General features: G+C 43.3%; 1 protein-coding gene across 10 annotated transcripts in view; it reads right to left on the minus strand.

The window, feature by feature from the left end:
• sox5 (SRY-box transcription factor 5) overlaps window positions 1-26,381 on the minus strand; it is a 208,746-nt gene that overhangs the window by 52,949 nt on the left and 129,416 nt on the right. For 9 of the 10 annotated variants that reach the window (XM_068307074.1, XM_068307073.1, XM_068307071.1 and 6 more), the window contains 2 exons: window positions 17,307-17,502; window positions 9,579-9,801 (listed from right to left, as the gene is read on the minus strand). In XM_068307074.1, coding sequence (XP_068163175.1) covers window positions 9,579-9,801; window positions 17,307-17,501 — 418 coding nt within the window. In that variant the 5' untranslated portion in view covers window position 17,502. Of the gene's footprint in view, window positions 1-9,578; window positions 9,802-17,306; window positions 17,503-26,213; window positions 26,272-26,381 lie in introns of those variants that run through there. The other variant, XM_068307072.1, reaches the window with a different exon arrangement.

The raw sequence follows: 26,381 nt of genomic DNA on the forward strand, positions 1-26,381 counted from the left end.
TTGACTGGTGGAGGTGCTGGTTGACTGGTGGAAGGGCTGGTTGACTGGTGGAAGGGCTGGTTGACTGGTGGAAGGGCTGGTTGATTGGTGGTTGACTGGTGGAAGGGCTGGTTGACTGGTGGTTGACTGGTGGAGGGGCTGGTTGACTGGTGGAAGGGCTGGTTGACCGGTGGAAGTATGAATTGCTTGCAAAAGCATTGATGGACGGCTCTGTCCATCGTTGTCCAATCACATTTTCAGTTGATTTTCTATGAATTTTGCTATGAACACCTCTACTGTCATCCCAACTAGAATGGGAATCCCAACACCCTCATGGTGTTAACGGGATTCAGGAAGCAGTGCAGATAGGGCTAACTTTGGTCAACCGTTTGTTTTCCGTTGGGGTGACACCCACTGAACCCATGTGGGTGGTTAAAGCCCCTTTACATCCATGTCAGACCTTAAAGACCAGGCTGGATGCAGCTGACACGGGATGTAAATTTGAAATAAGCAGATTGTGCCACTTTTCTACATGAGCCTATATGGATTATACAGGGAGAGTGGGATGCAGTCATCACACATTAACATTAAATATTAACATGCAATGTGGCATTTAGGGCACATTACAGACTTGGCTGTGCATATACGTATAGTATATACTGTAAGTACACTTATACACCAGATCTCTAGCAAAATCCAAATAACAACTCATACACTTTAACATACGGTTTACTTTAAGTAAACTATGGTCTGCACACTGCCAACACGCTACCATTCAGAGGAAGATGTGCAGCTACAGTGTAGGATTGGTTCATAAAGGTCACATAACACACAGGCAAATGGACACATGGAGCACAGATAAGTACTGCAGATACAAGTGTGCTTTACAACGGATAATATTCATACTATCAGTGATGGGACATTTACTTGAATATGACCGTGTGTGTCACAGCTTTGTGTCTTTATGTGTCACATTCGCTTCTGTTTTCCTATTTGAACAATCATCCGTTTAAAGCTCTATTTTCCTCTGTTGGTACCAAACTTTGATCTTTAACAAACCATTCTGGAGAGCCTTTGAATTGTCGGGCAGAGGGGGAGATGAAAATATTGCTTTATTCTAAAGGAGATAAAACATTTATGTTCTGTAAAAGAAATAATAGTTAAAATGTTAAGTGATTATTCCATATACTGTATATAGATGCTACCAGTTAATGTTGATTTTGAGCCTTACCAATACTTCTAATTGACAAATCATAGATAGAAATTTAAAAAAAGTTCAAACTCCAGCATGAATTAAATGTCATGAACTCATTACTTACAAGCAACGGCAGTCGCATCCCTTATTTAAAGCTGCCTCAGACATGCCTCCATGCGCTACAACATTTACATGTTAATAGAAGAGTTTGGAAAGCTTGGAGCAAACTGAACTGCTTTTTCGATCCTGCCGTGGCAAGAAGTCAAGATGTAGAATCAAGTATTCCAAAACGCAACATCCACCTACTCACAGAGTAACTACTGGCTTGTCAGTAAAGAATTTAATGGAAGATCAATGAAGTTATCTGCAAACTTGCAAAAGTAAAAGTGTTTTCCATATGTTATCGTCTGGTCTTTTAAAAACTGGGCGATCGCCGAGGAGTAATTCCTATTCCATCCTGTTTCTCAGTGTCGTTGAAGCGACTCGGTGACAACTGTTAACATTTTTAGCTGTATTTTATATCTTTTGATAACATAATAGTGGGACAAATGAAAGTCGCCACACAACTCGCAAACTAATTCATCTTGCAGCTATTATACAGCATAAAAAACATTCCTCGGTCTCTCCATGGGAATGGCAGAAAAGAGAGGAAAATTACAAAAAGGGAAGGAAAAAACAACAGGGCCGTGCAAATGAGACGAGTTTATGAGAAAGCTGAACGGATAAATCATGGATTCCACCGATTTGGTCATGGGACATGGTGCTGAATAGAAGTCAATGGGCAGATGCCAAAACACTTGGGCCTGTCTAATATTTGGGAGTCAGTAACAGCAGGCCTTTATGTGGGATGATCTTGACTCACACAAACACACACCGTCACACACACACACACACACACACACACAAACCTATTCATATGATGTGTGTGCCACACAGGAAACGTACAGATGCATTTATAATGTGAAGAAACACACTAATAAATATCTCCTCTACCAACGTCAACACTAGAACACAAACACACACACACACACACACACACACAATATGCTGCAGGACGGTCAAACTGGGGGAGGTCACAATAGCTTCGCTATGGAAGCCCCGGCTGATTCATGAACTTGAAGCCTTTGTCCTTACTTAATGCCTCGCCGGGAGGCCAAGAGCACACACGGACACACACAAACACACACACACCATCAGGAGAACCACAGGACCCTCTCTCCTCTTTATAAACCCCTTTATGCTCCTGTATTGAACAAAAGCTGAGGCACTGCAAACACACACTCACACACGCACACACACACACACACGAACACACACACCATTCATGTCCTCATATCGCTCATCTGAACTGGGAAGAATGGCAGAAAGGAGTTTCATCCCCACTGATTGTCTCGTGCGAGACCGGAGAGAAGAGAACGCCACGTTGAAAAGCAGCGAAAAACAATTCAATAAGAAAAGTGACTTGAATGCGCTTTCATCAAGCCAACAATGGTCGGCCCCACAATAGGCCTCAGGTTTGCCCCATGACACTGTCTGTTTCTCATGTGGCACAAAGGAAAAAATGTTGATATTCCACTTGTCGACTTCAAGCACGGCAAAGTTAACCGACACAATGACACTCAGATAACTGTAAAGAATCAGAAATGAAACTGTTTTCTTGGATAAACACGAAGTATGAGCTCTCAGTCTCTTTTCAGAGTGTAACTGGTACAGGAGGACATTGTTTCTTTCTCGGTGTTGTGATATTTCTGTACTGATACTGTCTGAATGCTGAAGGATTTTTTTTATTTATTTTTTTTTACATAAAGGAGGAGGTGCAGCATTAAAAACACTCACACAAGTTCAAAATCTTTTCAGGTTCAAGGCAGATTTAGTCACATAAGCATGATGTTGACTTCTCTTTAGAAAATGCTGACTGTGAATTTAGGGGCTTCTACTTGACAAATACAGGGGGGGAAAAAAACTTGTTTTCTTTCTTACCCATCTGAACACTCTCTTTAGAGAATATAAAAAAAGAAGAAGAAGAAGAAAATCTCCCTTTCAACTCTCTACCCGTTTCATTTAATTTGACTTCCCTTTCCCAGCGTGAGAAGAATGATCTTGACAAACAATGGCTGTGAGAGTCCTGCTGCACTTCACGTTAATTTATACGACTACTAATTACCTTCCAAGGATGGAAATCACAAAGACGTCCGCCAGCTCCCACGCTAGGGCTGTGAACCTGCTGCTGCGTGAGTCCAGAAACCCCCCCGAAGGGATGCGGTCACATGTCCATCTGATGACATTCAAGGGTCGTATATGTCCATGTTGATGTTTATGGTGTGTGTGCATGTGCATTTGACTTAACCCCACCCCCAAACAAACACACACACACACACACAGATAGCAAAGCAGTGGAAGGATTAGGTAAGGAGAAGGATGGGCTGGGCTGATGGACAGATGAACGGAAGCCTGCCTCGATCCCTCCCCTCTCGCTCCTTCTTCTTGGCAGAACGTATCCGCCCTTCCCATTGTCACCCGCTGGAGTGTACGGAGGGGAGAGGGCGCAGCGGCCACTGTGTGTGTGTGTGTGTGTGCTCGTGTAGCACAATGGCCTTGCCTAAGTGCTGTCCTATAAAATGCCTCAGTGCTCTCTAAAAGCTGGATTCCCTCCTTGCCTTGAAAATAGATGAAGTGCTGTGTGTGCATGTGTGAGCACACATCTGTGTATGTCTTGTGTGTGTGTGTGTGTGTGTGTGTGTGTGTGTGTGTGTGTGTGTGTGTGTGTGTGTGTGTGTGTGTGTGTGTGTGTGTGTTAGGTGACATCTGTCATTGAGTTGGCATTTTCAGTATGGAAAGCAGTGCCTTGGAGCAGCGAGCACGCTCAGCCATAAAAACACCATTCTAGTTGACCTCAGGGTTGCCAGCAGGGCTGTAAACCTGCTCACTGCCTGTGTATGTGTGAGTGTGTGTGTTTATTCACAAGATTGGCATACAGGCGTTTAGATTAAGGTGGTGAGGTATAGAGGTTGACCCCACAGCTGCACTCTGACTCCGTAAAGAAACAATATCGCTGTTTGCTGACCAAGATGGCGCCACTACCGGGAGAGATGAGTGACCACCAGAGGCTCACAATCAATTCAATTTTGTTCAATCCTATTACAAGGGCTTTTACCAGTGAAACTTCAAATATACTGGAAAAGCACAATCTACGAAACCAAGACAGTTAAGTGGAAGGAAACCCACACCATTGCTACTGGAAAACCCCCAGAACAAGAGCAAAAGGACATTAAACGGAAAGTTCATAAGTTGCAAAAAAAAAGAAGAAGCATGTGTAACATTAACAAAGGATATATCTGTTAGACTCAGTATCAGTTGTTTTATAGAATTAGATCAGTCTTGTAGATGTTGGGTACTTTCTTTGTTGCTTTGATTATTTATTTTAAAGCAGGATGGATTTATTATCAGACTATTAATTATTTCAGCTACTGTCAATAATAAAAAAAAAATTAAAAAAGAAGACCCGTTGGGTCCAGAAAAACTAATCGAATTAGTGGCTGTCCTTAAAAAGTTACAGCATACTTAAAAAAAAAAAAAAATTGGAAAAAAAAATTAAAAATATAACAATCAGCATTTTGTTGTTTATAAATGAAAAAAACAAAACAAAAAAAACATACAGTATGTGCTGCGTGAGCACTTTTTGACAGCATGAAACGTAGACGAGGGTGAACGTGTCTGGTGATGATTCACTTCAGTGGATTCTTTCCAGTTTGGACACACGCAGAGAAAAAAAAAAATCATGCGCAACATTGAAATTAAAAGTAACTTTAAAAAAGGGTTCTTTCAAGGCGCTTTCTTTTGTTCATGAACCCATTGTGAACTGCACACTGCCCCTCAACAGCTCACATCATGTAGGCCAAATGCAACATCTGAAGGTTTCTGCTGTGTTTCTGTCTATTCACAGCAGAGGTCACGGCAGAAGAGAAACTACAGAAAGTACCACAGGCTGTGGAGCTCCGGTGATGGGTGGTTAAAGCAGAGGGTCAACACACTGATCCAGCTATGGAGAGGAGAGAGGAGAGAGGAGGAGAGAGGAGAGAGGAGGAGAGAGGAGAGAGGAGAGAGGAGGAGAGAGGAGAGGCTGAGTGTCTGGTGAAAGTCCAGGCCAGTGGAGGCACCACTCCAGGGGCCGAGAGGAACATCTGTGCCCCATTTAGTGATCTGTCACCTCATTTTAATCCCCTTTATTTTTCTTCTTAGTTATAAAAAACTACCTATCTATATCTTTCAACCCCCTTCCCCCCACTCCAGGGATTAAAGTTAAAGGTTTGGGAAGGTGGAGGAACCCTTTATTCCAGTATATCTGCAAAAGTCATGCTCTTCAATGTTTATTACACTCATAGTCAGTGTAGAAACAAAGGATAAAAAAAATTTCAAGCATAAAAAAGGACAATGGCAGACATCAAACTAAGGTTATCTGTGTGTCATCACTGCAACAGTTACGACTTTGTTACCAGTCAGAATATTGATGACAAGCGGGGCGACTCTGCTTCTGGTGAGATGTAATCTGACAAATGAATGGGCTTGGCATGACTGTGAAACTCTCAGCCATTCTTCTTGTGTATCTACTGAAGGTTGTGTCAGTTTGAGCTCATTTTGACTCTATCATCTCTATTTTATGGAAGGGTTTCAGGACCATGTCTGTCTTCACACTGCTGGGGTAAAAGATGATCACAATGCCTTCATATGTTGTGCAGAGGTCACGGGTTAAATGGGAAGACCAGGGGGCTGCCCAGGTGTGTGTGTGTGTGTGTGTGGGTGTTCAGGTGGATCAGTGTGGGTGTGTGTGTGTGTGTGCGTGTGTGTGTGCACTTGTGTTGCCTTCTCTCTTGGGTTCACTACCGGCTGTCCTCTCGACCTCATGCCTCCCACGATGCTCTGGACTCTGCTCTCATCATTCCACGTAATGACACATACACACACTCGAGCACGAACCGCTCACCCAGCCACTTGGAGTCCAGACACACACACACACACACACACACACACAAACACACACACACACACACACACATGCTTACACACAACGCAGTGTCATGGCATTCTTATCTTCATTCTTCCTCCCTGTCACTCCTGAAGACTTTATTAAAGGTGGTGGTTGGTGGTTTGTTTGTGCGCCTGTGTAGTGTTGTGTGTGTGTGTGTGTGTCTGTGTGTGTGTGGTGGTGAGTGTGTATCTCCAGGGTAGCAGGTGGCCGCTGGTGTAAGACAGGAGATGAATGGAGAGAGTCGGAGCGCGGTGGAGCATGGTTGGGCCAGGCCATGGGGGACAACATGGCTAGTCATTTATTAGAGGCCAACACACACGTACACACACACACACCCGTTGCACGTGTGCAGCCAAATCCGATTCCTCCCGTAAAACACACTTGTACACACATTTTCTGTCACAATACATATGCAAATACAAATACACAAGTGTACGTTCTCCCAACGGCTGAAACAGCATGCATGCACGCATGCATACACACATATCACACACACACACACACACACACACACACACACACACACACACACACACACACACACACACACACACACACACACACACACACACACACACATATCACACACACACTGACCTAGTATCTACCAGTCCATTCATCTAGCCAAAGTAGAACAACACTAGCCACAGACATAAAACTATATCTTTAAAACTTAAGCCATTGGTATGTGCATGTGTGTGCGTGTACCCGTGTGTGTGTGTGTGTGTGTGTGTGTTGCCTGTGTGTGTGTGATGTCTAGCTCAGGGCTTGCCTTTGTTAAGTCAAGCCTCTCATTCCGTTTCAAGATGTTTATCGTTTTCTGACCCATTTTGTGTCTTTGGCCCCTTGTTCACATCACTCCTGGTGTTAATGTTCCTACATCCTATGTGTGTGTGAGTGTGTGCGCATGTGTGTGTGTGTGTGTGTGTGTGTGTGTGTGTGTGTGTGTGTGTGTGTGTGTGTCATTGATCCAGCTGGAAGCAGTGTGCGAGCATGTGTGTTAGAGAGAGGGAGACAGAGAGAGCAGTAATATTCTGGGCCTTTCATAATGATTAAAGCCTTCATTAAATTTTCATCCCAACCTGCTGTTTGCTGCTAATGGCCTTTGTGAGCCACACAGCCAAACAATAGCTAGCTGGGCACAGAAAAAGGATTTCTATCTCGAGTTCAATACCACCCCTTGCCCCCCCCCCATTCCCACCCCCCCATTCCCACCCCCACTCCCTTGCTTCTGCCTCCCTCCATCTTTTCTCAGCATCCCTTTTCTTCCTGTACTCTTTTATTTCTTCCGTTCTCTTTTACTTGGCCTGGGTTTTTGTGTGTGTATGTACGTGTGTGTGTGTGTGTGTGTGTGTGTGTGTGTGCGATGGGTCTGGAGGCGCTGGGGCCTTTTGTTAGCGTGTTTCATTTGAACGTAGGGCAGATAATGCTCCGGGTTGGTTTGGACGCACCACTGTGGCACTCTGCTAATGGGGTCTGTGAAGACACTGCTCTTTCTCTCCTCCGTCGCTCTCCCGTCTTTCCTTCTGCCTCTCTCTTCCTTCTCTCTGCACTGGCTGACTCATAAAGATCCATTATTGTTGTTGTTTTGTGTTTTTTTTTCCTGTGCAGCCAGATCATGAGGTCTAGCGAAGCAGCAAACAACACAGAACACACCTCAATTACAACTCGGATCAACCAACAACCCAGTTTTTCTCCCTTTTTTGTCAAATGTGCCACAACAGACCTCTCTATTGACTGGAATAAAAACAACCAGGCGCTGAGAGCTGACCAGCAGTCTCCACCGCTTTGAAAACCTTACAGGAAAAAGCCTGGAAAATAAGTTTAGCACATCGCAGCTTGAACTGAAAGCCTGTTGATGTGCTGTCGGCATACGAGCACACACACACACATATACACACACGCACACAAACGCCCCAGCCTTAAAAGACAAATTCACAGTGCACTGCTGCACTCTCTCACCTTTTGGGCACAAGGCTGCACACTGCAAACAGCGATGTGTGAATAGAAGCCGTAGCGCACAGCAGTGGAGATTTAGAAGATAAAGGGAGAGTATGAATGAGTATAAGGAGATCTAACGGTTGTTATTGCATGAATCTGCTTTAGAGGTGCTCGTAGGTCGACTTGGTTCTAGGAAACAAGACCTGACCAGGGACTCAGAGGTAGACATGGTCCCAATTAAATGTACCCAGGTCAGTTGGGTTCTGCTCACCGCCTAGGGACTTGGATCAGTCTCAATATGACTAATATATAAGTGGATCCAAATGGATTTGAGTGTACTAATACGCAGATTAAAGTTAATGTGTACTCCTAGCTCTAGTTTATGAGTAAATAAAGGGGTTCAAACTTTGGACGTGGACCAGAGGTTAAAATCTCCACTGTGTTTAAAGTCAGTTGTCAAAATCAATTCTGAGGTTTGATTTCTAACAAAAACCTTTTGAGTCTACAAGAGAGAAACGTGGACAATTATTTGTTCTTCTTGTATTTCTGCTCTTTCAGTGGTTTCTTCATCAACGCTGTGATGAAACTTAATGTAAGGACAGGAAGATCGCAGCCGGAATCACGTGAAATCAACACTGATCAATACTGATTATCATGACTTTGATATTTGATGATAATTATAACATGATATTACTTTGATATTTTTACAGAAAGTATTATTTAAGAAAGCTACATATAATAGCATTGGTATGGCACTAACGCCATTCTAGTACAAGGCTGAACTCGGAAGTTAAAAGGTTGCAGCACCATGTTACCTGAGAATAAAATATATATATATAACTATATTATCCAACCAGATGGGCACCTGTTGGTAATCTCCTTATTGCATCAACTGTATTACAACATTTCATAGTTATTGAAGCTCCCGTTTATCTACCAAATTGAAATTAGAGTTGGCCAGGGGCTGAATTTATTTCTCAAACAATTAGCCTAAGGCTAAACTTGAGAAGGAAAGGCAGAGACTGACTGAGCTAAGCTATCTAGCCTTTGGCAAAAATCTGGTTCAGCCTCTTCAGGAGTGTGTGGAATGCTTATTTAAGGTGTGAGAGAGTGTCACCCCTTTGATATAAAGCCTGGAATCATCTCCACACACGCCACACACATGTGAGCACACATCTTATTTGTCAGGTTGTCATAAATATGCAAAGCGTGGGGGGACAATAGGCCACAGCGGCTGATGCAGGAAGGACAAAAGCTGGCCTCTCATCTGAATGTGTATGGGTTCATAACAGAGAGCTGTAGAGAAAACAACACGGGAAGAAAGAGGAAGAGAGAAGGATATCCGAGTGTGATAAAAGAGCGGCGTGGAGCCAGAGAGATGGAGGGGAGTTGAGGATCATACATCTGGCCACACAAGCGTCGCCTTTCATCACTGACCTTCTGGCTCGTTCTTGATCAGCTCCTCCATCTTCCGTTGTTTCAGTGTGTCCACAACGTCTGCCAGGCTGCCCTTGCGTCTCTCGGGAGTCCCTAAGGTACCCGTGACCGATCCCCCGTCACTGCAGGGTCGCCCGACGCCTCCGCCTTCTTCTTTGCCTGGTGAGGTAGCATTGTGCTGGGGGTAAGGACTCAGAGAGCTCCCCTTGATGCCATCCTGCTCCTGGTGGAAAAAAGAAGTAAAGTTATTTAAGTTTGAAAGCTGACATTTAAGAAATAAATAAATAAAAAAACTGCGGGAAAAAAATCTAAGGAGGTGTGAGAGGAGGCACTGGCGTAGACCCACTCATTATCTCCATCGTCAGTTTTCTCTTGCTCGCTTTATTCTCTCCATCTCCCCTTCTCATAGCTCAATGCAACCAACTGTCATCCCTGGCCAACTGCATACTTCTCCTTCTTCTCCCTTCTCTCCCCTCACATCCTCTGGAATCTGCATTTGACTGACTTGGAGGTACTTGACAGAATGAGCAGATGAAACAGCAAAAGACTCCGATCACTCTCAGTTGCACTAACTCTTCATTACAAAGCCTTAAACAGCTTGGCTTTGAGGGATGTCCAATGCCACCGTACCCAAATCTCAATCCCAAGTTTCTGCGCTTTGCTACTTTTGTCCAAAGATGTGTGACAATTAATGCTGAGGATGCAACTCCATCAAACAAGAAAAATCACAAAAAAAAATGCATGCCTTTTCAGAAAACAAAGCTTTGGAATGGTGTCAAATCATTTCCATAAATTCATGAAAGGACTGACAAAACAACAATCAGCATGACAGCTACAAAATATAATATATACAGCTCACAGCAAAGCTCTGTTCTTCTTGCCAAACTGTCAAGAAGAATAATTATCCGATCGTCTTGTTTCTAAAGTTTAACACATTAACTTTAACACCCTTCAGAAGGAAGGAAAAAAAAAATTCTCACAACTGATTTTTGAATTTGTAAATTTAAAAAAAAACTATTTTTTCAAGGACAATTTCGACATTTTAGGTCAACTGAAGTTGGCAAAGTGTTTTTGCCAAATGTTTTCAAATTGATTGACTGATGGGGGAAGCTTCTTATCGTGCTGCAATTTTTACACCGAGCAACCAGACATCATTTATACCGTTAAAAGCTTTTTTGTAAATTTTAGTTATTCACAAACTATCACAACTTTTTTTCATTTCTTAAAACTGTCTGGAAGAGATCTTCAGCTTAACTTAAAAAATATATAAATTTGAGAAGGTTAAATGAATAACTGCCCTCTTACAGAAGGTAAGTAACCTGAAGTAATCTTAATCTTTAACCCAACACAACCTGTGTTTGCCTGACGAACCTTCATGACAGACTTAATGCTGGGTAAACCCAATTAAAGGTGACGACGTGAAGATGTGTCAAGAGCAAACGCAAAATGTCTGTCACACATGCGTGTGTAGGTGAGTGAACGCTGTAGTCACGCTCTAAATGTAACACCTGGCACACAGGTACATCCAGTATACTCCCAGAAGCATGCACTGGTGTGTTTAGGTGTGTGTCGTTTCTTTCTTTAATTACAGTAACAAGTCAGACAATCAGCCTGACAACTCTCTGAGCTCAGTGTTTTTTCCACAGTAGGGTCAATGGTCCACAGGGTTAATCTTTGGCTAATCCTTCTACAATATGGAGCACGCCACCTGGGACGGTGGCACACATATACATGACCTGTGTTTTGTCTCTGTGTGTGTGCGGGTTTGTGTGGGAGACACGAAAACAGATAGAGATATTCCAGCTGCATTAATGGCATTACGATGCTTTAAGTCCAAGAGTGTTTTCTAATCATTAACTCGCAGGCTTCTGGCGGAGGAAGAACTTAAAAACTGAGATCACAGTCCACACAGACACTAGCCAGAGCCCAGATGAGCCATTCTGTCCTACAGGCAGTGTTTTTTTTTGTTGTTTTTTTTGTTTTTTGCTTAAAAGCTTCCATTGCGCAGAGGACAGAAACTAAAGACAAAGTCGCAAATGATTCCACTGTCTTCTATTGAGAATAAACACAGACGCGGGCTTTCACTATTGACAATGCTTTCATTGTTAGTGACCAAACACTAGCAGAGGTACAGCAGACCATTATCACTTGTCATTTTGTGCACTTCACTGACTCTCTCTCTCTCTCTCTTTCTCTCTCTTAGGACCATTTGTTTCCACACTCTGAATAAATTTGTATGGTCAATAGTTCACTAATTCTCTCCCATGTTGCAGGTGCAAGAACACTGACTATAACAGCTGCGTATAATGTAAATTTGTGATTTCTATCTTGTGTTGAAACTCCTGACACACTGGCTGAGGGCTGTGAGAGTGTGTTTTGTGATCTTCCCTCGCTTAAAGACTTCATGCTTCTGCTCTTACCACCTCAAGAAAGTAGTGGAATCAACCTATTCCTGTCTCTTTTTTTGTTGCTTCATTTCTTCCTTCACCCTCTCCTGTTCTCCAGATTAGGCAAATGCAGACTTCAAATGAGCGGCTTTTGTGATAACGAGTTGCATCAGCGGGCGGCATGGCACGCAAAAAAAGGTAGCGAGACAAGGGGGGAGAGACAGAGCGCAAGTGGGAAGAAATCGAAGAAAGACGGAAAGAGCGAAAGGCGAAAGAGAGAAACAGTGAGAGGCGATGTAATTAGAGGAAATGAGAGACGGAGTTGACAGCGAGATACGAGGAGAAAGAGAGAGGAGGAAGGCAGGCATCTTGAAGGCAGCGGTCACACCTGTCACATCCCATTTATCTAATCCAGCGCCTACTTAAAACAGCCGTACTCTCTTTTTTGAGAAAGATGTCGCGCAAACAAAACAAACAGGACAAGAATACAGGAGAAGAGATGGAGAGAGAGCGAGGGGGAGATGGTGTCGGGAGGGTGCGGGGTTTGTTAGATCTCTTAACCCTGTTGAAAATCTGCCAGGGAGATGACATCTCGCTGCGTCCAACAATGAAGGTCATTTTCTAATCAAAAGGAATTAGCGGGGAAGCTGTGGCTTCTTCAAAGACCTGGTAAATTAGGGCCCATGACATTATTTATGTCTAAAGTCAGACAGACAGCCTCATCCCGAAGGCAACTTAAATGGATTTTCCCCCCTCTATCAACCTCCCGGTATATAATCCATGTGCCCTGCTGACATTTTTTCACCCTGACAATTTGCAACAGCCCAAGACAAAAGAATCAAAAAAGAGGACGGAAGACGGATTCCAGAGTGTGAACCGGAGTCACTCATTCCTGCCGTGTGGCGACGGGTTCCCGGGTTGCAAAACTTTTCTCATCAAAATGTATTTATTCACAAGTAAAAAAAAAAAAAAACAAACAAATTCTGCATACTGAAAACATTCATGCTCTCCTCTGTACGTGTGTGTGTGTGTGTGTGTGTGTGTGTGTGAGCAGGTGGGATTTCAACGCACCTATATGTGACACTGTGAGTGCACATAGCCTGTAGGTCTGTGTGTGTGTGTGTGTGTGTGTGTTTGCATATATGTATTTATATGCACTGGATGTGGCAGGCTGGCAGTGTGGGCGGTTCTGCCTTTAGTTTAGTGATGTCAATTCTCTTCCAAAATGACTGGAACAAAGTAAAAATTGCGCCTCACTCTCTTTATCCTTTTACTGCCTCTGCAATGGAACCGAATTAAACAACTTTTGTCTTCTTAAGCTCATCTGTGAGGGAAGGTTGGTTTAAAAACATGTACCTCCTGCCAGAAAAAGAGTGGTGGGGGGGGGGGGGAATCAAAATGTTTTTTTTTTCTCCTACAGCTAGCACACGCTGCTGTTCATGTTCTTTTTTTTATTTTTTTATTTATTTTATTTCTTCTTCCTTTCCTCCTCCTCTGTTGCCCGACAGAAACAACACTCTCTCTCTCTTTCTCTCTCTCTCCCTCTCAACCGTAGCTTGACATGTCTCGGGTTCTGCAAGGTGTTTATGTGAAAAACAATATTGGATGCTTGGCGCGTCGTTGTGGATCAAGGCATGGACAATGTGGCAGTAGGAAGAACTGGAAACAGCTGCTCAACTAAAATACACACCATGAGAATGTCACTGATCGCTCCTGCAGGGGGTAAGACTTAGCTCTATGCCAGAGCTGCCAATCTCTGCAACGTACACTTAACACACCTCCGATGCAATGCCAACACACACACTCAAGCGCACGCACTCACACACACACACACACACACAAGCAGCAAATCCTTTTACATGCCATGGTTAAACACAGACACTGTCAGTTTTTGACTTTTGGGTCCCTCAGGCTGGGACATGCACGCAAACGCACAAACACACACATTACTATTATCCTCCTGTTCTAACAATATGGTGAAGCCTTGCCATGGAAACTCCTAAATTTAAAAGAAACACACACACACACACACACACACACAAACACACACACACACACACACACACACACACACACACTACAGAGATGATTATTTTAGTCTATTAATACGAACGGTTCTCAAAACTAAATATATAAACGGCTTATTTCAATTTTAATGTCCTAATACTAATTGAAATTTCTGTTCCACCCATTTTACTGTTGCCCTTTCCATATGTAAAAACACACACAGCTGTAATTTCTGAATTTAAAATAGCAGTTTGGCTTAAATGCATGCCAATTAATTTTACCACAACCCCTGCTTGCTGTTGTCAGGCAACCGTGTGTTGATTCATTAGAGCATCACTGGCATGAGAAATTAAGTGTGACCACTGTGTCTCAAGACTGCTCAATAAATGTGTTAAATCTGTCAAATTTTCATGAACATACACACACACATAATCAAATTACAAAAAAACAGAGGGAACGAGAGGGCTCACGGAAGAAAATGAATAAGAAATAATGCGTGATGTAACATCTTTGTAGTTGTCTATCATGTTAGCGTGCATCTTTCCTGTTAATGAAATAATTAGTGTCCATTAACACATTTATGAGAGAAGATGCTTGCCTCTGCCTGAAAAAACAACAACAACCACACTGTTTTCTGCACATTTTTGCGCAAGTCAAATGTAGGAAACGTAAAAGGGTAAGCAAGAAGGAAATGTTTCCTCCGGTGTGTTCTCCTTTTAACACTCAAAAATACTCTTATAATAATTTATCATTTAGTTGTTTTGCGGATCAACAATGGCTGGAAGCGACCTCTGAATTAAAATCCCTAACTGATCTGCACACTTTCATGGTTCACTGGTGAGGTGAGAATGTCACATTTAATAAAACACTCTTGTAACTAAACTATTTGATGTCAAGCCAGTGTGAAGAGTGCTGTTGGCATCTCGACCAGGGGCTGTACAAAAAAAAACAAAAACCAAAGGTAAATATTCTCACACCTTTTCATCTCTTTAAAGCGCGGGTGTGCTTCGTTTACAGCTGTGAGGTAAATCAGTCAGGCCACAGCCAAGCTGTCGAGATGAAGAGGTCAGTCTGCAGCCGAGAGCTTCTTCTGGGCCGTGCTAATTTACTATGACAAGATAAAGCTGTAATCCCACCCACCCCCATACACACATACACTCCCCCCCACTGCTTTACTTCCAAGTCAACTGGTCGACGATGAGCTATTTACTTCCCTCTTCACACCCTGAGAGAGTGAGACCCCCGCCCAACCCACCCCCCCCCGCCCCCAGAGTCTCACAAACGACCCCTTCGTGTTTTAAATCTCCTCTCTATTCGTGTTCATCCGCTGCTCACTGACAGTCGGTGATGAAGAGGTCGGTGCTGTGAACACCTCCCACTCCACCCAAAAAAAAAAAAAAAAAGGGGGCAGATTATCCCTCATCCCACATTAACATTAAAGAATTTTTTGGGGGTGTCTTCATCAGAGCCTGATGAGGCTGGTGATGAGGTCAGTGCTATTCCTGACAGAGATGTCTGTGCTGCATCTTGTGCACATGAACCATGAATAATCTAACCCCTGTCCTCACCAACAGATATCCTGTCCTGTGTGGTCTCAGGACTTTGGTTTACTGTCGACACCCGCCAGACAGTCCACCGCAGGAGGGCCTGCAGGATAATCAGCAGGCTAATTACAGAATTAGCTTTCCATTACAGCGACTAAGCACTGCTTCATTGTTTTACAGCAAGCAGAAATTTATCATCAGTACGGGGGGGGAAAGGTCGACTGCTGCTATCATAGCACCGCTGTGCCAAGGTGTGTATCAAGGTGAGGGCCCAGGAGAAGCTAAAACAATCCATTGTGTCCTGGTATACACACTGTGAGTCAGTGAGAATACACACACAGGAGTTTTATTTTAACAAAGGAAGGTTTTCTTTAAACTTTTATTTATAAAAGGTTTGATTATTTTGTTGCCTTGAAATAGTTGAATCTGTCTAAGAAATAAAAAAAACAGCAACAAGTATGCAGTTATATTCTCATAACTAACTACTGGAAAAGATTTGGAAGTGTTGCAAGTAATAAAAATAAGTTTTTATTAACTTAATATACCACAAAGTCAACACTAACTTTTTGCATGAATCGTGCGGCGGATGCAATACGACCGTACAAATAGACACACCACGATGCACTTACATACAGGGTAATACATACAGCGCCACCACACAATGTCACACTTCATCCTGACAAAATGACTCACTGCGATGTCTCATAATTTTTCAGTCACGCAACCGCGCGTCAAATGGGCTCAAGGCGACGGCTGGTGGCGCGCATAAAAAGCATAAACACGTGAGCACCTAAACGGTAGCCTTGAACCCTTGTGTGTGTTTTTTTTTTTTCCTGCAGCGCTGCGTGGCAAAATGTTTTTCACTCGCTGTAAAAGTAAATTTCTGCCTCTTTAGAAATCTCACACTTCTAATGTCAACTCTGAATCACCAAACAGCATTCATATATTCGTCTTATTTAGATGTGCACATTCTTTCAATTCTTTTTTTGTGCGTTTGTTTTGAGGTTGAAAAGGTGACTCTTAATCACAAACTCGTGGTTCAGATTCAAGTATGAGTGAATATTTATTAAGTTGTGCAGAAACATTACTTGTCTAAATATTGATGGGAATTTCATTTAAAAAAATGACACAAATTTAATTTTAAATGCCTAAAAGTTAATTTTGATTGAAATTACTTTTTTTTTTCTTCATTGTTTGCATCTCCATTTCATTTTAATTACTGAATTTGGTCAGTTAATTTAATCATTATTCAGTTTTAGGCCGTTGTTCCAATACTTGTCTCTTTGGAGGATTTTCTACATTTTGCTAAAGTGACACTAACAAAGTTTTGCTGAATGGACTTTAAGGTGTTTCTGCTTGAGATGTGTCCACAGAAAAAACAACCATCGTATTTTAGAAGAGTAGAAAGTAGAAGAGTCTGGAGTCTTTTGGAATCTTAAAATATAAGTAGTGTGTTAAAAATAGACTGATTTTTAATCCTGTGCATAACAGGAACTTTTTTTTCCCCATTGAGCTGAGATGGGTAAACCCAGGCTAAATGTTCAGGCAGAATTGACTTGAAGTTGTTGTCTCTCACCCTAGCTTTTTCTCTTTCTTTAATTTAAACAAGATTGAAACTTTTTTCAGTGGGTTTTCCTGAATGAAAAAAAAATAATCTGAATATTCTGGTGGGTTGAGGAGAAACTTGAAGCCGTCACACAAACTGTAGATTAGTGTGATTTCATCCTGTTGACCCGAGTCAGAACTGAACAAGAGAGAGACATGAAGCACAAACCCATAATTCTCCTTACCATGCTGGGGGGGCTGTCCAAGTTGCGGTTGGGGGGTGAGTGAGGGGACACCTTGCCACAGTAGGCGGCCAGGGGGAGGTGGATGACACTGCCCAGTCCCTCGCTATCCTCATCCTCCACTCGCTGTCTGCTGGTTGTCATGGTTACCTCTCCATCTGTCCCCCCATATGGAGAGGCTGGTCGCTTGGAAGACATCCTGGAAAAAAAAAAAAACGGGAGAAGGGAAAAAGAAAGACAACGAGAGAAAGGAAAACAGTGAGCAATATTCAAAAGATGATATAATAGCTTGATGACCGGAGTCACATGTAGCAGCAGCAGGAAGGGTGGAGGTTCTGATGGAGTCTCGTCTAACTTGACATTTTTACCCACTTCACTGTGAAAACACTGGAAAGATGACATCTTTGAGTCCTTATCATTTTTTTCTCAACAATTCTTTCTGGAAATGTAATAATCATAACAACAACAATAATAATAATAATAATAATAATAATAATGATGAATATAAAAATAAGAAGAATAAGATTATAAAATTATTTTATATATTTTCCAATATATTGCACACAACTCTCTCCTACAATACACCTCCAGTTGGTTTGTGAGCATCCATCTCCTTGGCAGACCTTCAAACACTCTCAGGACTTACAGTATGTTTACCATTGGGGGCCATTGGGTGACATTTTCCAAAAGACCAGGCCATTACTGCAAATGGAACCCGCTTGCACTGGCATTGTGGAGGAAATGACCATTTCTTGACAATAGGCTTTCACAGAGAAAGACGTCGAGTGGGAAAGAGAAGTGGAAAAAAAAAGAAAAAAGAAAAGAGAGAGACTGAGAGTGAAGGCAGCATGCTCAGTGGCAATAATATGTATTTATAAAAACCTCCGGACAATAGAGGGACTGGAGGAAAATAGCTAGGACCACGAGGGCCCTGCTGTTTGCATTTGTTACCGTGGCTTTGTTTCCTTGAAAAGAAAGAAGCGATATAAAGCCACATCTATTAGGTGAACTCTGTCTCTCACAAGGTAAATTCGCCTCCATGTACTTCAGCTGAATAGGGATGCAGTGACTATGCGGCCATAATAGAATTTAATGTGGTTCTCAGCATCGCCTGAGTGCTTTCAGATGCACTTGTCAGCCTTGAAGCCACTGTGACTATGACCCCGGGTAATAGGCTGCTAACGCTCAGTCGCACCGAGGCAGCAAGCAATAGGGAACGGAGGGGCCGAGAAAAACTTGGGTAGGGGGGGTGTGCATTAGGAAGCGGAGACAAGCAGGAAATAAGCAACAGGCGTCTTGAGTCTCCAAGTCCACCCATTCATTCTATTTTACTTCAACGAGATTTTACTCTTCTGCTGCTCTTGACTTTTACTCTGTCGTCACCCTCCGTGTCTTTTTTGCTCAGTCCTAAATCTCCCGCCTTTCTTGAAATTCTTCTCTTCCCTCACTGCTTGTCTTCGCTAAACTGATTACTATCTCCACTCTATTGGATTTCCTCTGGACTGTACATCTGGTATTGTTCCTAGAAGCATCCACCACCTCTAATTCATTGCTTATTTACGTTCTGACAGCGGAGAGCCCTAACAGCACCGAGTGTTGCTCACCGGAGGGAACGCGTGGAGCGTCATGCTAAGAAACACAACATGCAGTGTGATCATATCATAGGGAAGGTTACGGTCAAAATCAAATCATCTCTCCAGCGCGGCAGCACAATTTAATTACCTTTAATTGTTTTGGGGAAGATTTTCACCCACGAGGTTCATGGAGCTCTCAGATAATGTAATTGTAACAAGTTTACAAATTAACATCATCATTTGCGTATCGCTGAGAACTTTTTTTTTTTTAATCTCCAAAATGTCACATTTTCAAGTAAAGTAGTTCAAGTAGTGTGTTCATGTGGGATACTGTGTTCAGAAAGAAAAAGAAAAATAAAAAATAAACACACACACACACAAAGTCTTCTACACGTCAACAGGAATGTGTATCTGCATTTCTTTATCTGGAGCTTTTGTGGGCTTGCTCAGCAAAAACAGACGCCATAAACCTCCAGAAAACAAAAGACATAAAACTGCACACTGCCATCAATAAAAACCTATTGATAATCACCATTTATATCCACTCCTGATAACATTTATGGTGCTCATGGTATAATGACCGTGTATGTGTGTGTGTGTGTGTGTGTGCGCGCAGCCAATGTAAGAGACAGGCCCAGCTGTACAAACTGCAAGATTGCGAGCCACAGTCCACATAAATAGACATGCACACACACATGTGCGCGCACACACACACACACACACCGAACAGGGGCACTAACACACTAACACTACAGGTCTTTCTTCATCCCTGCCTGTTTGCTTTACCTCCTTTCACTGTCTCACACTGAAGCCTTTTGTTTCGGACACACACACCTTCCCTTGTCTTCTGCGCACACCCCTACCTAGATAGAACCCTGTGCACAGACCTGGGGGGGGTCAGCTCTAAAGCCTCGCAGCTCACCATTGCTGCCCTTTGACTAAGCTGCACAAACATCTTCAAAAGCATCAGTTTGGTTCTGTACACTCTTTATTATCCATCATTTGACTCCGGGGATCCGCTAAAGTGAACAGATTTCTTATATTAACACAAAACACACGCCCTCAATCTCTGCTGGGGAAAAAAGGTTTCATGACCCTTTTCTTTTTTCTTTTTTTTTTTGCTCCTCTTTTGCTCCCATCACTCCTCTTCACACCAAACGATCCTCCTCCCCAACCCTGTTCGCACTTCCTCAGACGTACACGTCCATGAATGGGGAAGCCATTCGCAGCTCCTCTTCGGCTATAAAATCCCTCTCTCCCTCCGGTTACCCTCTTTGAAGTTGAATTACTATACAACCGGGCACGGCGGGTGTGCGGGGTTACACCGGCTACTTCATTTAAAGGTTGGCTGGGGATGTCAAGCCGGCGGAGGCCAGGGAAGAAGCTGCTTGAAAAAACTCGAAGCGGGAATGACGATTTAAAAAAAATAAATTAAAAAAAAAGATGGGAGGAATTGACACCCCTGATTCGGCTGCACTTGGGAGACAGGTCCATCGACAGGAAAAAAAAATCAAACACTATCATTCGCACTATTTCCATCACACACATGCTGCTTGGATTTTTCACAAATGAGCACAGCAATTATTTGAAATGGCAAAAAAACCAGTGCAACAATATTGCAATGTATTTAGATTTGCAAAAAAAAAACAAAAAAAAAAACAAAACCCAAAACATATAATAAACTCCAGCTGCTGCTCATCTCCTCCCTCAACTCATCTCTTGCAAACACATTAGTGCACACGGTGAGAGCTCTAAGCTGAGATTACAGCAACACTTCCCCTTGGCTTTTTGATGATTAGCGGCCCCTCAGTTAAGTCCCTCTTCATATCACATATGTCCACTGCTGCTAAGTCACTAATCGGACAGCGACAAACGTCCATTACTGGGCCGAATAATCGCCATCATCGGTGGTTAACCATCTCCTGGCATTTGCTTCGTGTTGGCATGTCAGCAGTGGCACTTTTACAGACACACACACACACACACACTCCAGAAATACAGGCATGCTTATGATCACACACACACACACATATACAGACGACTTTAACAACTGAACACACGTTAATTAAATGAATTAAGCAAAACAGGGGCAAAGATTTGTTTCAGCTTCACTTCACTGAGGAAAAGACAAAGCAGTTATCACAGTAATGTCACAGGCTATCACACACAGACACACACACACACACACACACACACAAACACACACACACACACACACGGTTCTCTGGCTCTGTGTCTGGCTGCTAACATTATCATGGTGCTAAATGCTCTTGTTAACTCCTCTACTCAGAACAAGCTTTCAGGGAGCGTGGGAGCCTCCTCTGGAGAATTCCACAGTAAAGTGTGTGCGCTTCGGCATATGCGTGTGTGTGTGTGTGTGTGTGTGTGTGTGTGTGTGTGTGTGATGCTCATGCATCCGTGCGCTCAGCCACTCTTTAAATTACAAGCCATTATTTCAATCACTACACAAACACATGCTGCACAGTCAGTCAAATCCATCATCTACAGTAAAAACAAGCACAGCGGCTAATTCTAAAGTGCTGTCAAGAGTCAAAGTGACATTTGAGGGGATTTTTTTTTTTTTTCCTGCAACCTTCTGACTGCTAAGAACTACTGCCTGTCACTCAGGTGTGGGTCTATTTGCGTGGAAATGTGAGCAATCTTTTGAAATTGTTCTCTGAGGGAATGGAAGGGGCATATCAAAATAGTTGAGCGGAATGTGCCTTTCAGATAAGAAAAGCCCAGGGCGTTTTGCCTCCGAGTAATCGACCACAACATTTACATCCGTATGACACCTCAGGCGGGAATTGAAACAAATGTTTCCCCCCTTGTGTCATGCTATCACTTCCTTTATTACCGTGGCTTTTTCTTCTCTCCCTCTCTCTTTCTCTCCCATTCCCTTCAGCTCGTCCCAGTCTGAGATGATTTCTCCCTCCGTCACACACTCCTGAACTTATTTTAACATCATCTGTCCTCTTGCTCTTTTGCTCTCTCTCTGTCTCCCTGGCTCCCTCCCTCCTCTCCCACCCCGGTGTTGTCTTACTTACTGTTCCCTCTTTACACAATCAGCTGTTTGTAAGAATGTCGCTCCATCTCTCTTCTCCTCTCCCTCCCTTCTTCCCTGTGCAGACTCTTAAGGATATTGCCTAATATCTATTTATAGGCTGTCCTTTAAAACAGTGGGAAGAGTGGGGCAGCAGTAGCGAGAAAAGGCTGAGATGGGAGGATAAAGATTAGCGGATGAAGGAGTCAATGATATCGCTTCTTTGTAATGTCTGCATATTCTTGAAAAGCATTCGATTCTGAGAACATCTGAGGAGAAGTTAAATTACACGTCTCTCACTGACATTTTCATGTACACAAATGTTTACAAAGAACACAGAAAATGCATTAAAAAAATAATAATTATATGCAATTTCTAAAATTGTCTGGATATCAAGTGCAAACACTCCATTGAATTGTTCATTTATCAAAAAAAAAAACATGTACAAAAAAAAGCCTCCTGAATTTTACCTCACTTTGCTGAAGGAAACAGCGTGCGGAGGGCGCAAACCTGAACACAGCTCTTGTCTGTATATGCTCACACACACTCAGATACACAGAAACACACATACATACACACACACACACACACACACACACACACAAAGGGCCAGGCACAAACAGCCCCCACGCGCACAAAGCATCCTCTGTGAGGTGCCCTAAATTGGCGGCCGACAGCCCAAATCATGTTTCCTGTCCAGCTTAACCACAAAAGGCAATAACACTGGACCTAATGTCAGTAGAGTCATTACACACACACACACACACACACACACACTCACACACACACACACACACACACACACACACACACACATACACATACACACACAGGAGAGAAAGTCATGGGTTGTGTATTTGCGCAGCGAGAGCATAAGGGGTTGGCGCTGAAGACGTGGGCTAACTCATGTGGCCTCCGGGACTGCCTCTCTCTCTCTCTCTCTCTCTCTCTCTGCCTCGCTCATCCATCTATCCACCCAGAGCTTTAGTCACCAGCGAGGCATCGTTCCACATATTCCCCTCATCATGTTTTCAACTTCTTTTTTTTTCCCTCTTTATGTCTTTACACTGAGTCACCACACCACAAGATTGCCACTGACATTTGCAGGAAAGACAAACAGGACAAAGAGATGAAGGCTAGAATCTATCAGTCCGGCGCGTGGGAAAATCTAGAGTGTTCCTATACAAAAAGGAAGGAGAGAGTTCGGGGAGAAGGAGGGGAGGGAGGTCAAAAGAGAGAGAGAGAGAGTGCATCCGGTGGACGGCGGCTCCTGTTAGTGTTTAGCGAGGGGGAGACGCTGCATAATGTTTATTGAGTGAGGGACAGTGTTTTTTCCATTGTTGTGCCAGGACACTATTTGTGAAGCAATCCATAAAGGAGTCACAACATTTGTCTCCCTGTCAGCAGCTTGGCCTGCCCCTGAAAACCAGACGCACACACAAACACACACACACACACACACACACAAATGAGAGCTCACCGACATAAATGACAAACACTCACTCACACACAAACACACACATACAGACAGACACTCTCAGCTGGCCTCTTTCTTTCATCCTACACTTTGAAACTCTCTCACCTCTGCCCAAATGGTATCCTCTAATTCCCCTCTACCCCCCCACCCCTCTTTCTTTCTCCCTCTTTCCCCTTCTCTATCTTCTCTCCCTCCCTCAATACCTGGAGAGACAGAGGTTTCATTGTGAGACTCCGGGAGGGAGCTCCGAACCGCTAACACTGTCTCCTATTGTAGATTGGAAAGATGGTTAAAAGAGAGAGAGAGAGAGAGAGAGAGAGAGAGAGAGAGAAAGCAGGATGAGAAGGGTGAAATCCTGAACGCAGACACACACACATAACACACACACACACACACAGTCAGAGCTTTCCTGCTGTGTTGACAATGCAATACCTCCAGCTGACCTCTGACCCCAACCCCGTGACCCCGTGTCACAAGACTAGACTCTAGTTAGCCTAGAGGGACACCTCTGTCAGGCTGGGACTTGGAGTTCTCTCCACTTTCTAATACATTCGCCCTCTTCTTCCCACCTCCAACAACAAAAACCTGCCCAATATTCCCGCTCTCTCTTCTATTGGCTACGGAAGCATGTCAGCTGATCGCCCCCGGGGGGGTGGAGGTCGAGGTAGGAGAGAGTCGGAAGAGTGTGTTTGAGAGGCGCTTGGAAGTGAGGATGGATCTCTGCTGGTATTTTTCAGTCCGCTGTTCTTTCTCTCCTCTCTTTTCTTTTTTTGCCTCTCGCTCCACGGATGGAGACACGGTTATCAAGGCTCTCTGGGGATAGACAATATGGCCCAGACAATGGCCTCCAGTCCGAGGTGGTGGTGGTGGTGGCGGCGGAGGGGGTGGGAGGCCGGGACAGGGCCACAGGGGAAGAGAGGGGCAGAACAGCGCATTAGTTTGCAAAGCACGGACACTCTACTCAATTACTCTGCTCTCACTCCCTCCTTCACGGACACACACACAGTTCCTCACACACACCACTTTAATCTCCCCCCTTTTAAATGAAGCAGAGACACGTCCATTGGAAGCAGCACCGCTCACTTAAATTAGAAACAAGTTTTTTGGGGGGTTTTTTTTATCATCCACAATTTCTCTCTTAAATCCTGTCCATACCTCTACCCTAAGAAAATAAATCATCAAATTATACTCAAATGAAGACTTACACTTTTTTTTTTGGTCAAAGTGGCAAAAAAAAAAATCAAAAAATCACACAAATAAAGTCCAGTTAAAGTTCTCCTTTTAAAAAGACGACGGTAGTAAAAGAATAAATGACGAGTTTATTGTTCAAGCAGAGCTGCTCGTATTGGCGCATTTAGCATCTTGCTGCTGTTGGCAGGCGGATGTCAACTACTTCACATGGTGACGGTTGCTCCGTGGACGATAACGCAGCGTGTTTTAGAAAGCGATCCTCACCGCGCAGGTAAAACCTTTACACAGAACAACCGCAGCAATGATAACTGTCAGAGGCTACATGTGCAGAAACAACCAAGTGGAGGAGAGGAAAACATTTAAATACTTCCATCTAAAAATCATACTTGAGTGAATAACTCTGTTACTTTCTATTATTATAAATATACTAAATGTACTGATAAATTAAAATTGGACTGAAATCCTTAAATTTGCCATTTTCGTCCTTTTTTGCTGAAGGCGACGCCACTCCTGTCAGAACGCTTGTGGACGCGGCCTGCTTAAAAAGGTTCAAAGTGTTTAACATACGTACTCCTGACTGACACACACACACACACACACACACACACACACACTAGTAAACGTACACATACACACCTTCAAACGCACTGACACACACACAAACACCCCAATAAATGAAGGGGGACAAATGGAGTGGTGTGAAACTCCACCACTGTGTCTTCCTTTTTCCTCCTCCTCCTCCTCCTCCTCCTCCTCTTCTTCATTCACTCTCACTTTTCTGCGACCCTGCTCCTTCTCCTGTCCACCGGTGAGGAATGTGTCAGTTTGACCACATCATTTCTCTCCCCCCCCCACACCCTTCATCTCCACAAGCTTTCCAAAATGTCTCTTCTCTGTCCTCTTCCTCTGGATTTTGCTTGCTATGGCTTCCTCCGTTTCTCCATCTGTGTGTGTGTGTGTGTGTGTGTGTGTGTGTGTGTGTGTGTGTGTGTGTGTGTGTGTGTGTGTGTGTGTGTGTGTGTGTGTGTGTGTGTGTGTGTGTGTGTGTTCTGAACAGTCGAGGCCGTGCTAGCGGAGGCAGTCTGCTTCCACCATTTTCAGCTTCAATTGGAAATTTTGACACACAGGCACACGTTCGGAGAACCAAGAATAGTTACAAAAGCATTAGGAGAAGGTAAAATAAGAGTAAAATAGTAGAAATCACAGATCATTCAAACTTTTCTAAAGGATGGGGTTATTTCAGCAGTTAGAGAAGAAAAAATTAATCATGTTAAGACTCTTAAACTTGAATGAAATAATAAGAAAATGAATGTTTCTAGACCTCAAATTTTAAAAATTCAAATGAAGAGTTCTCACCTCTACATAAAGAAATATTTCCCTTCACACAAACCCATCTTCTATAGAAACAAACTCTTCATCATTGGCTGTTTTCAATCAGAAGTGACTCCAAGTGGATTTTCACAACAATGTCATTTCAAAAGAAGAGAAGAGGAAAAGAAAAAAGAAAAAAAAAAAAAAAGGAGAAGTGGAGGAAGACATGAAAACTAACCGGGAGGATTGGTGATGAGAGGATGAAGAAGAAGTAAAAGAAGAAGGAGCGAGGTTGAAGGATGAGAGACACTTACAGAGACGCAGGAACGGAGAGCATCGCGACCACCGGAGCCAGAGCGCACACACACACTGGCAACTCACACACACTCCGCTCCGCCGAGAGACTACTGCTTGACACACACACACAGTCTCGACACAAACACATGCACAGAATGGAAGATACACATCCCTCGCTCTCACAC

The sequence above is a fragment of the Antennarius striatus genome, chromosome 22, assembly GCF_040054535.1.
Source record: "Antennarius striatus isolate MH-2024 chromosome 22, ASM4005453v1, whole genome shotgun sequence".
NCBI classification, from domain to species: Eukaryota; Metazoa; Chordata; class Actinopteri; order Lophiiformes; family Antennariidae; genus Antennarius; species Antennarius striatus.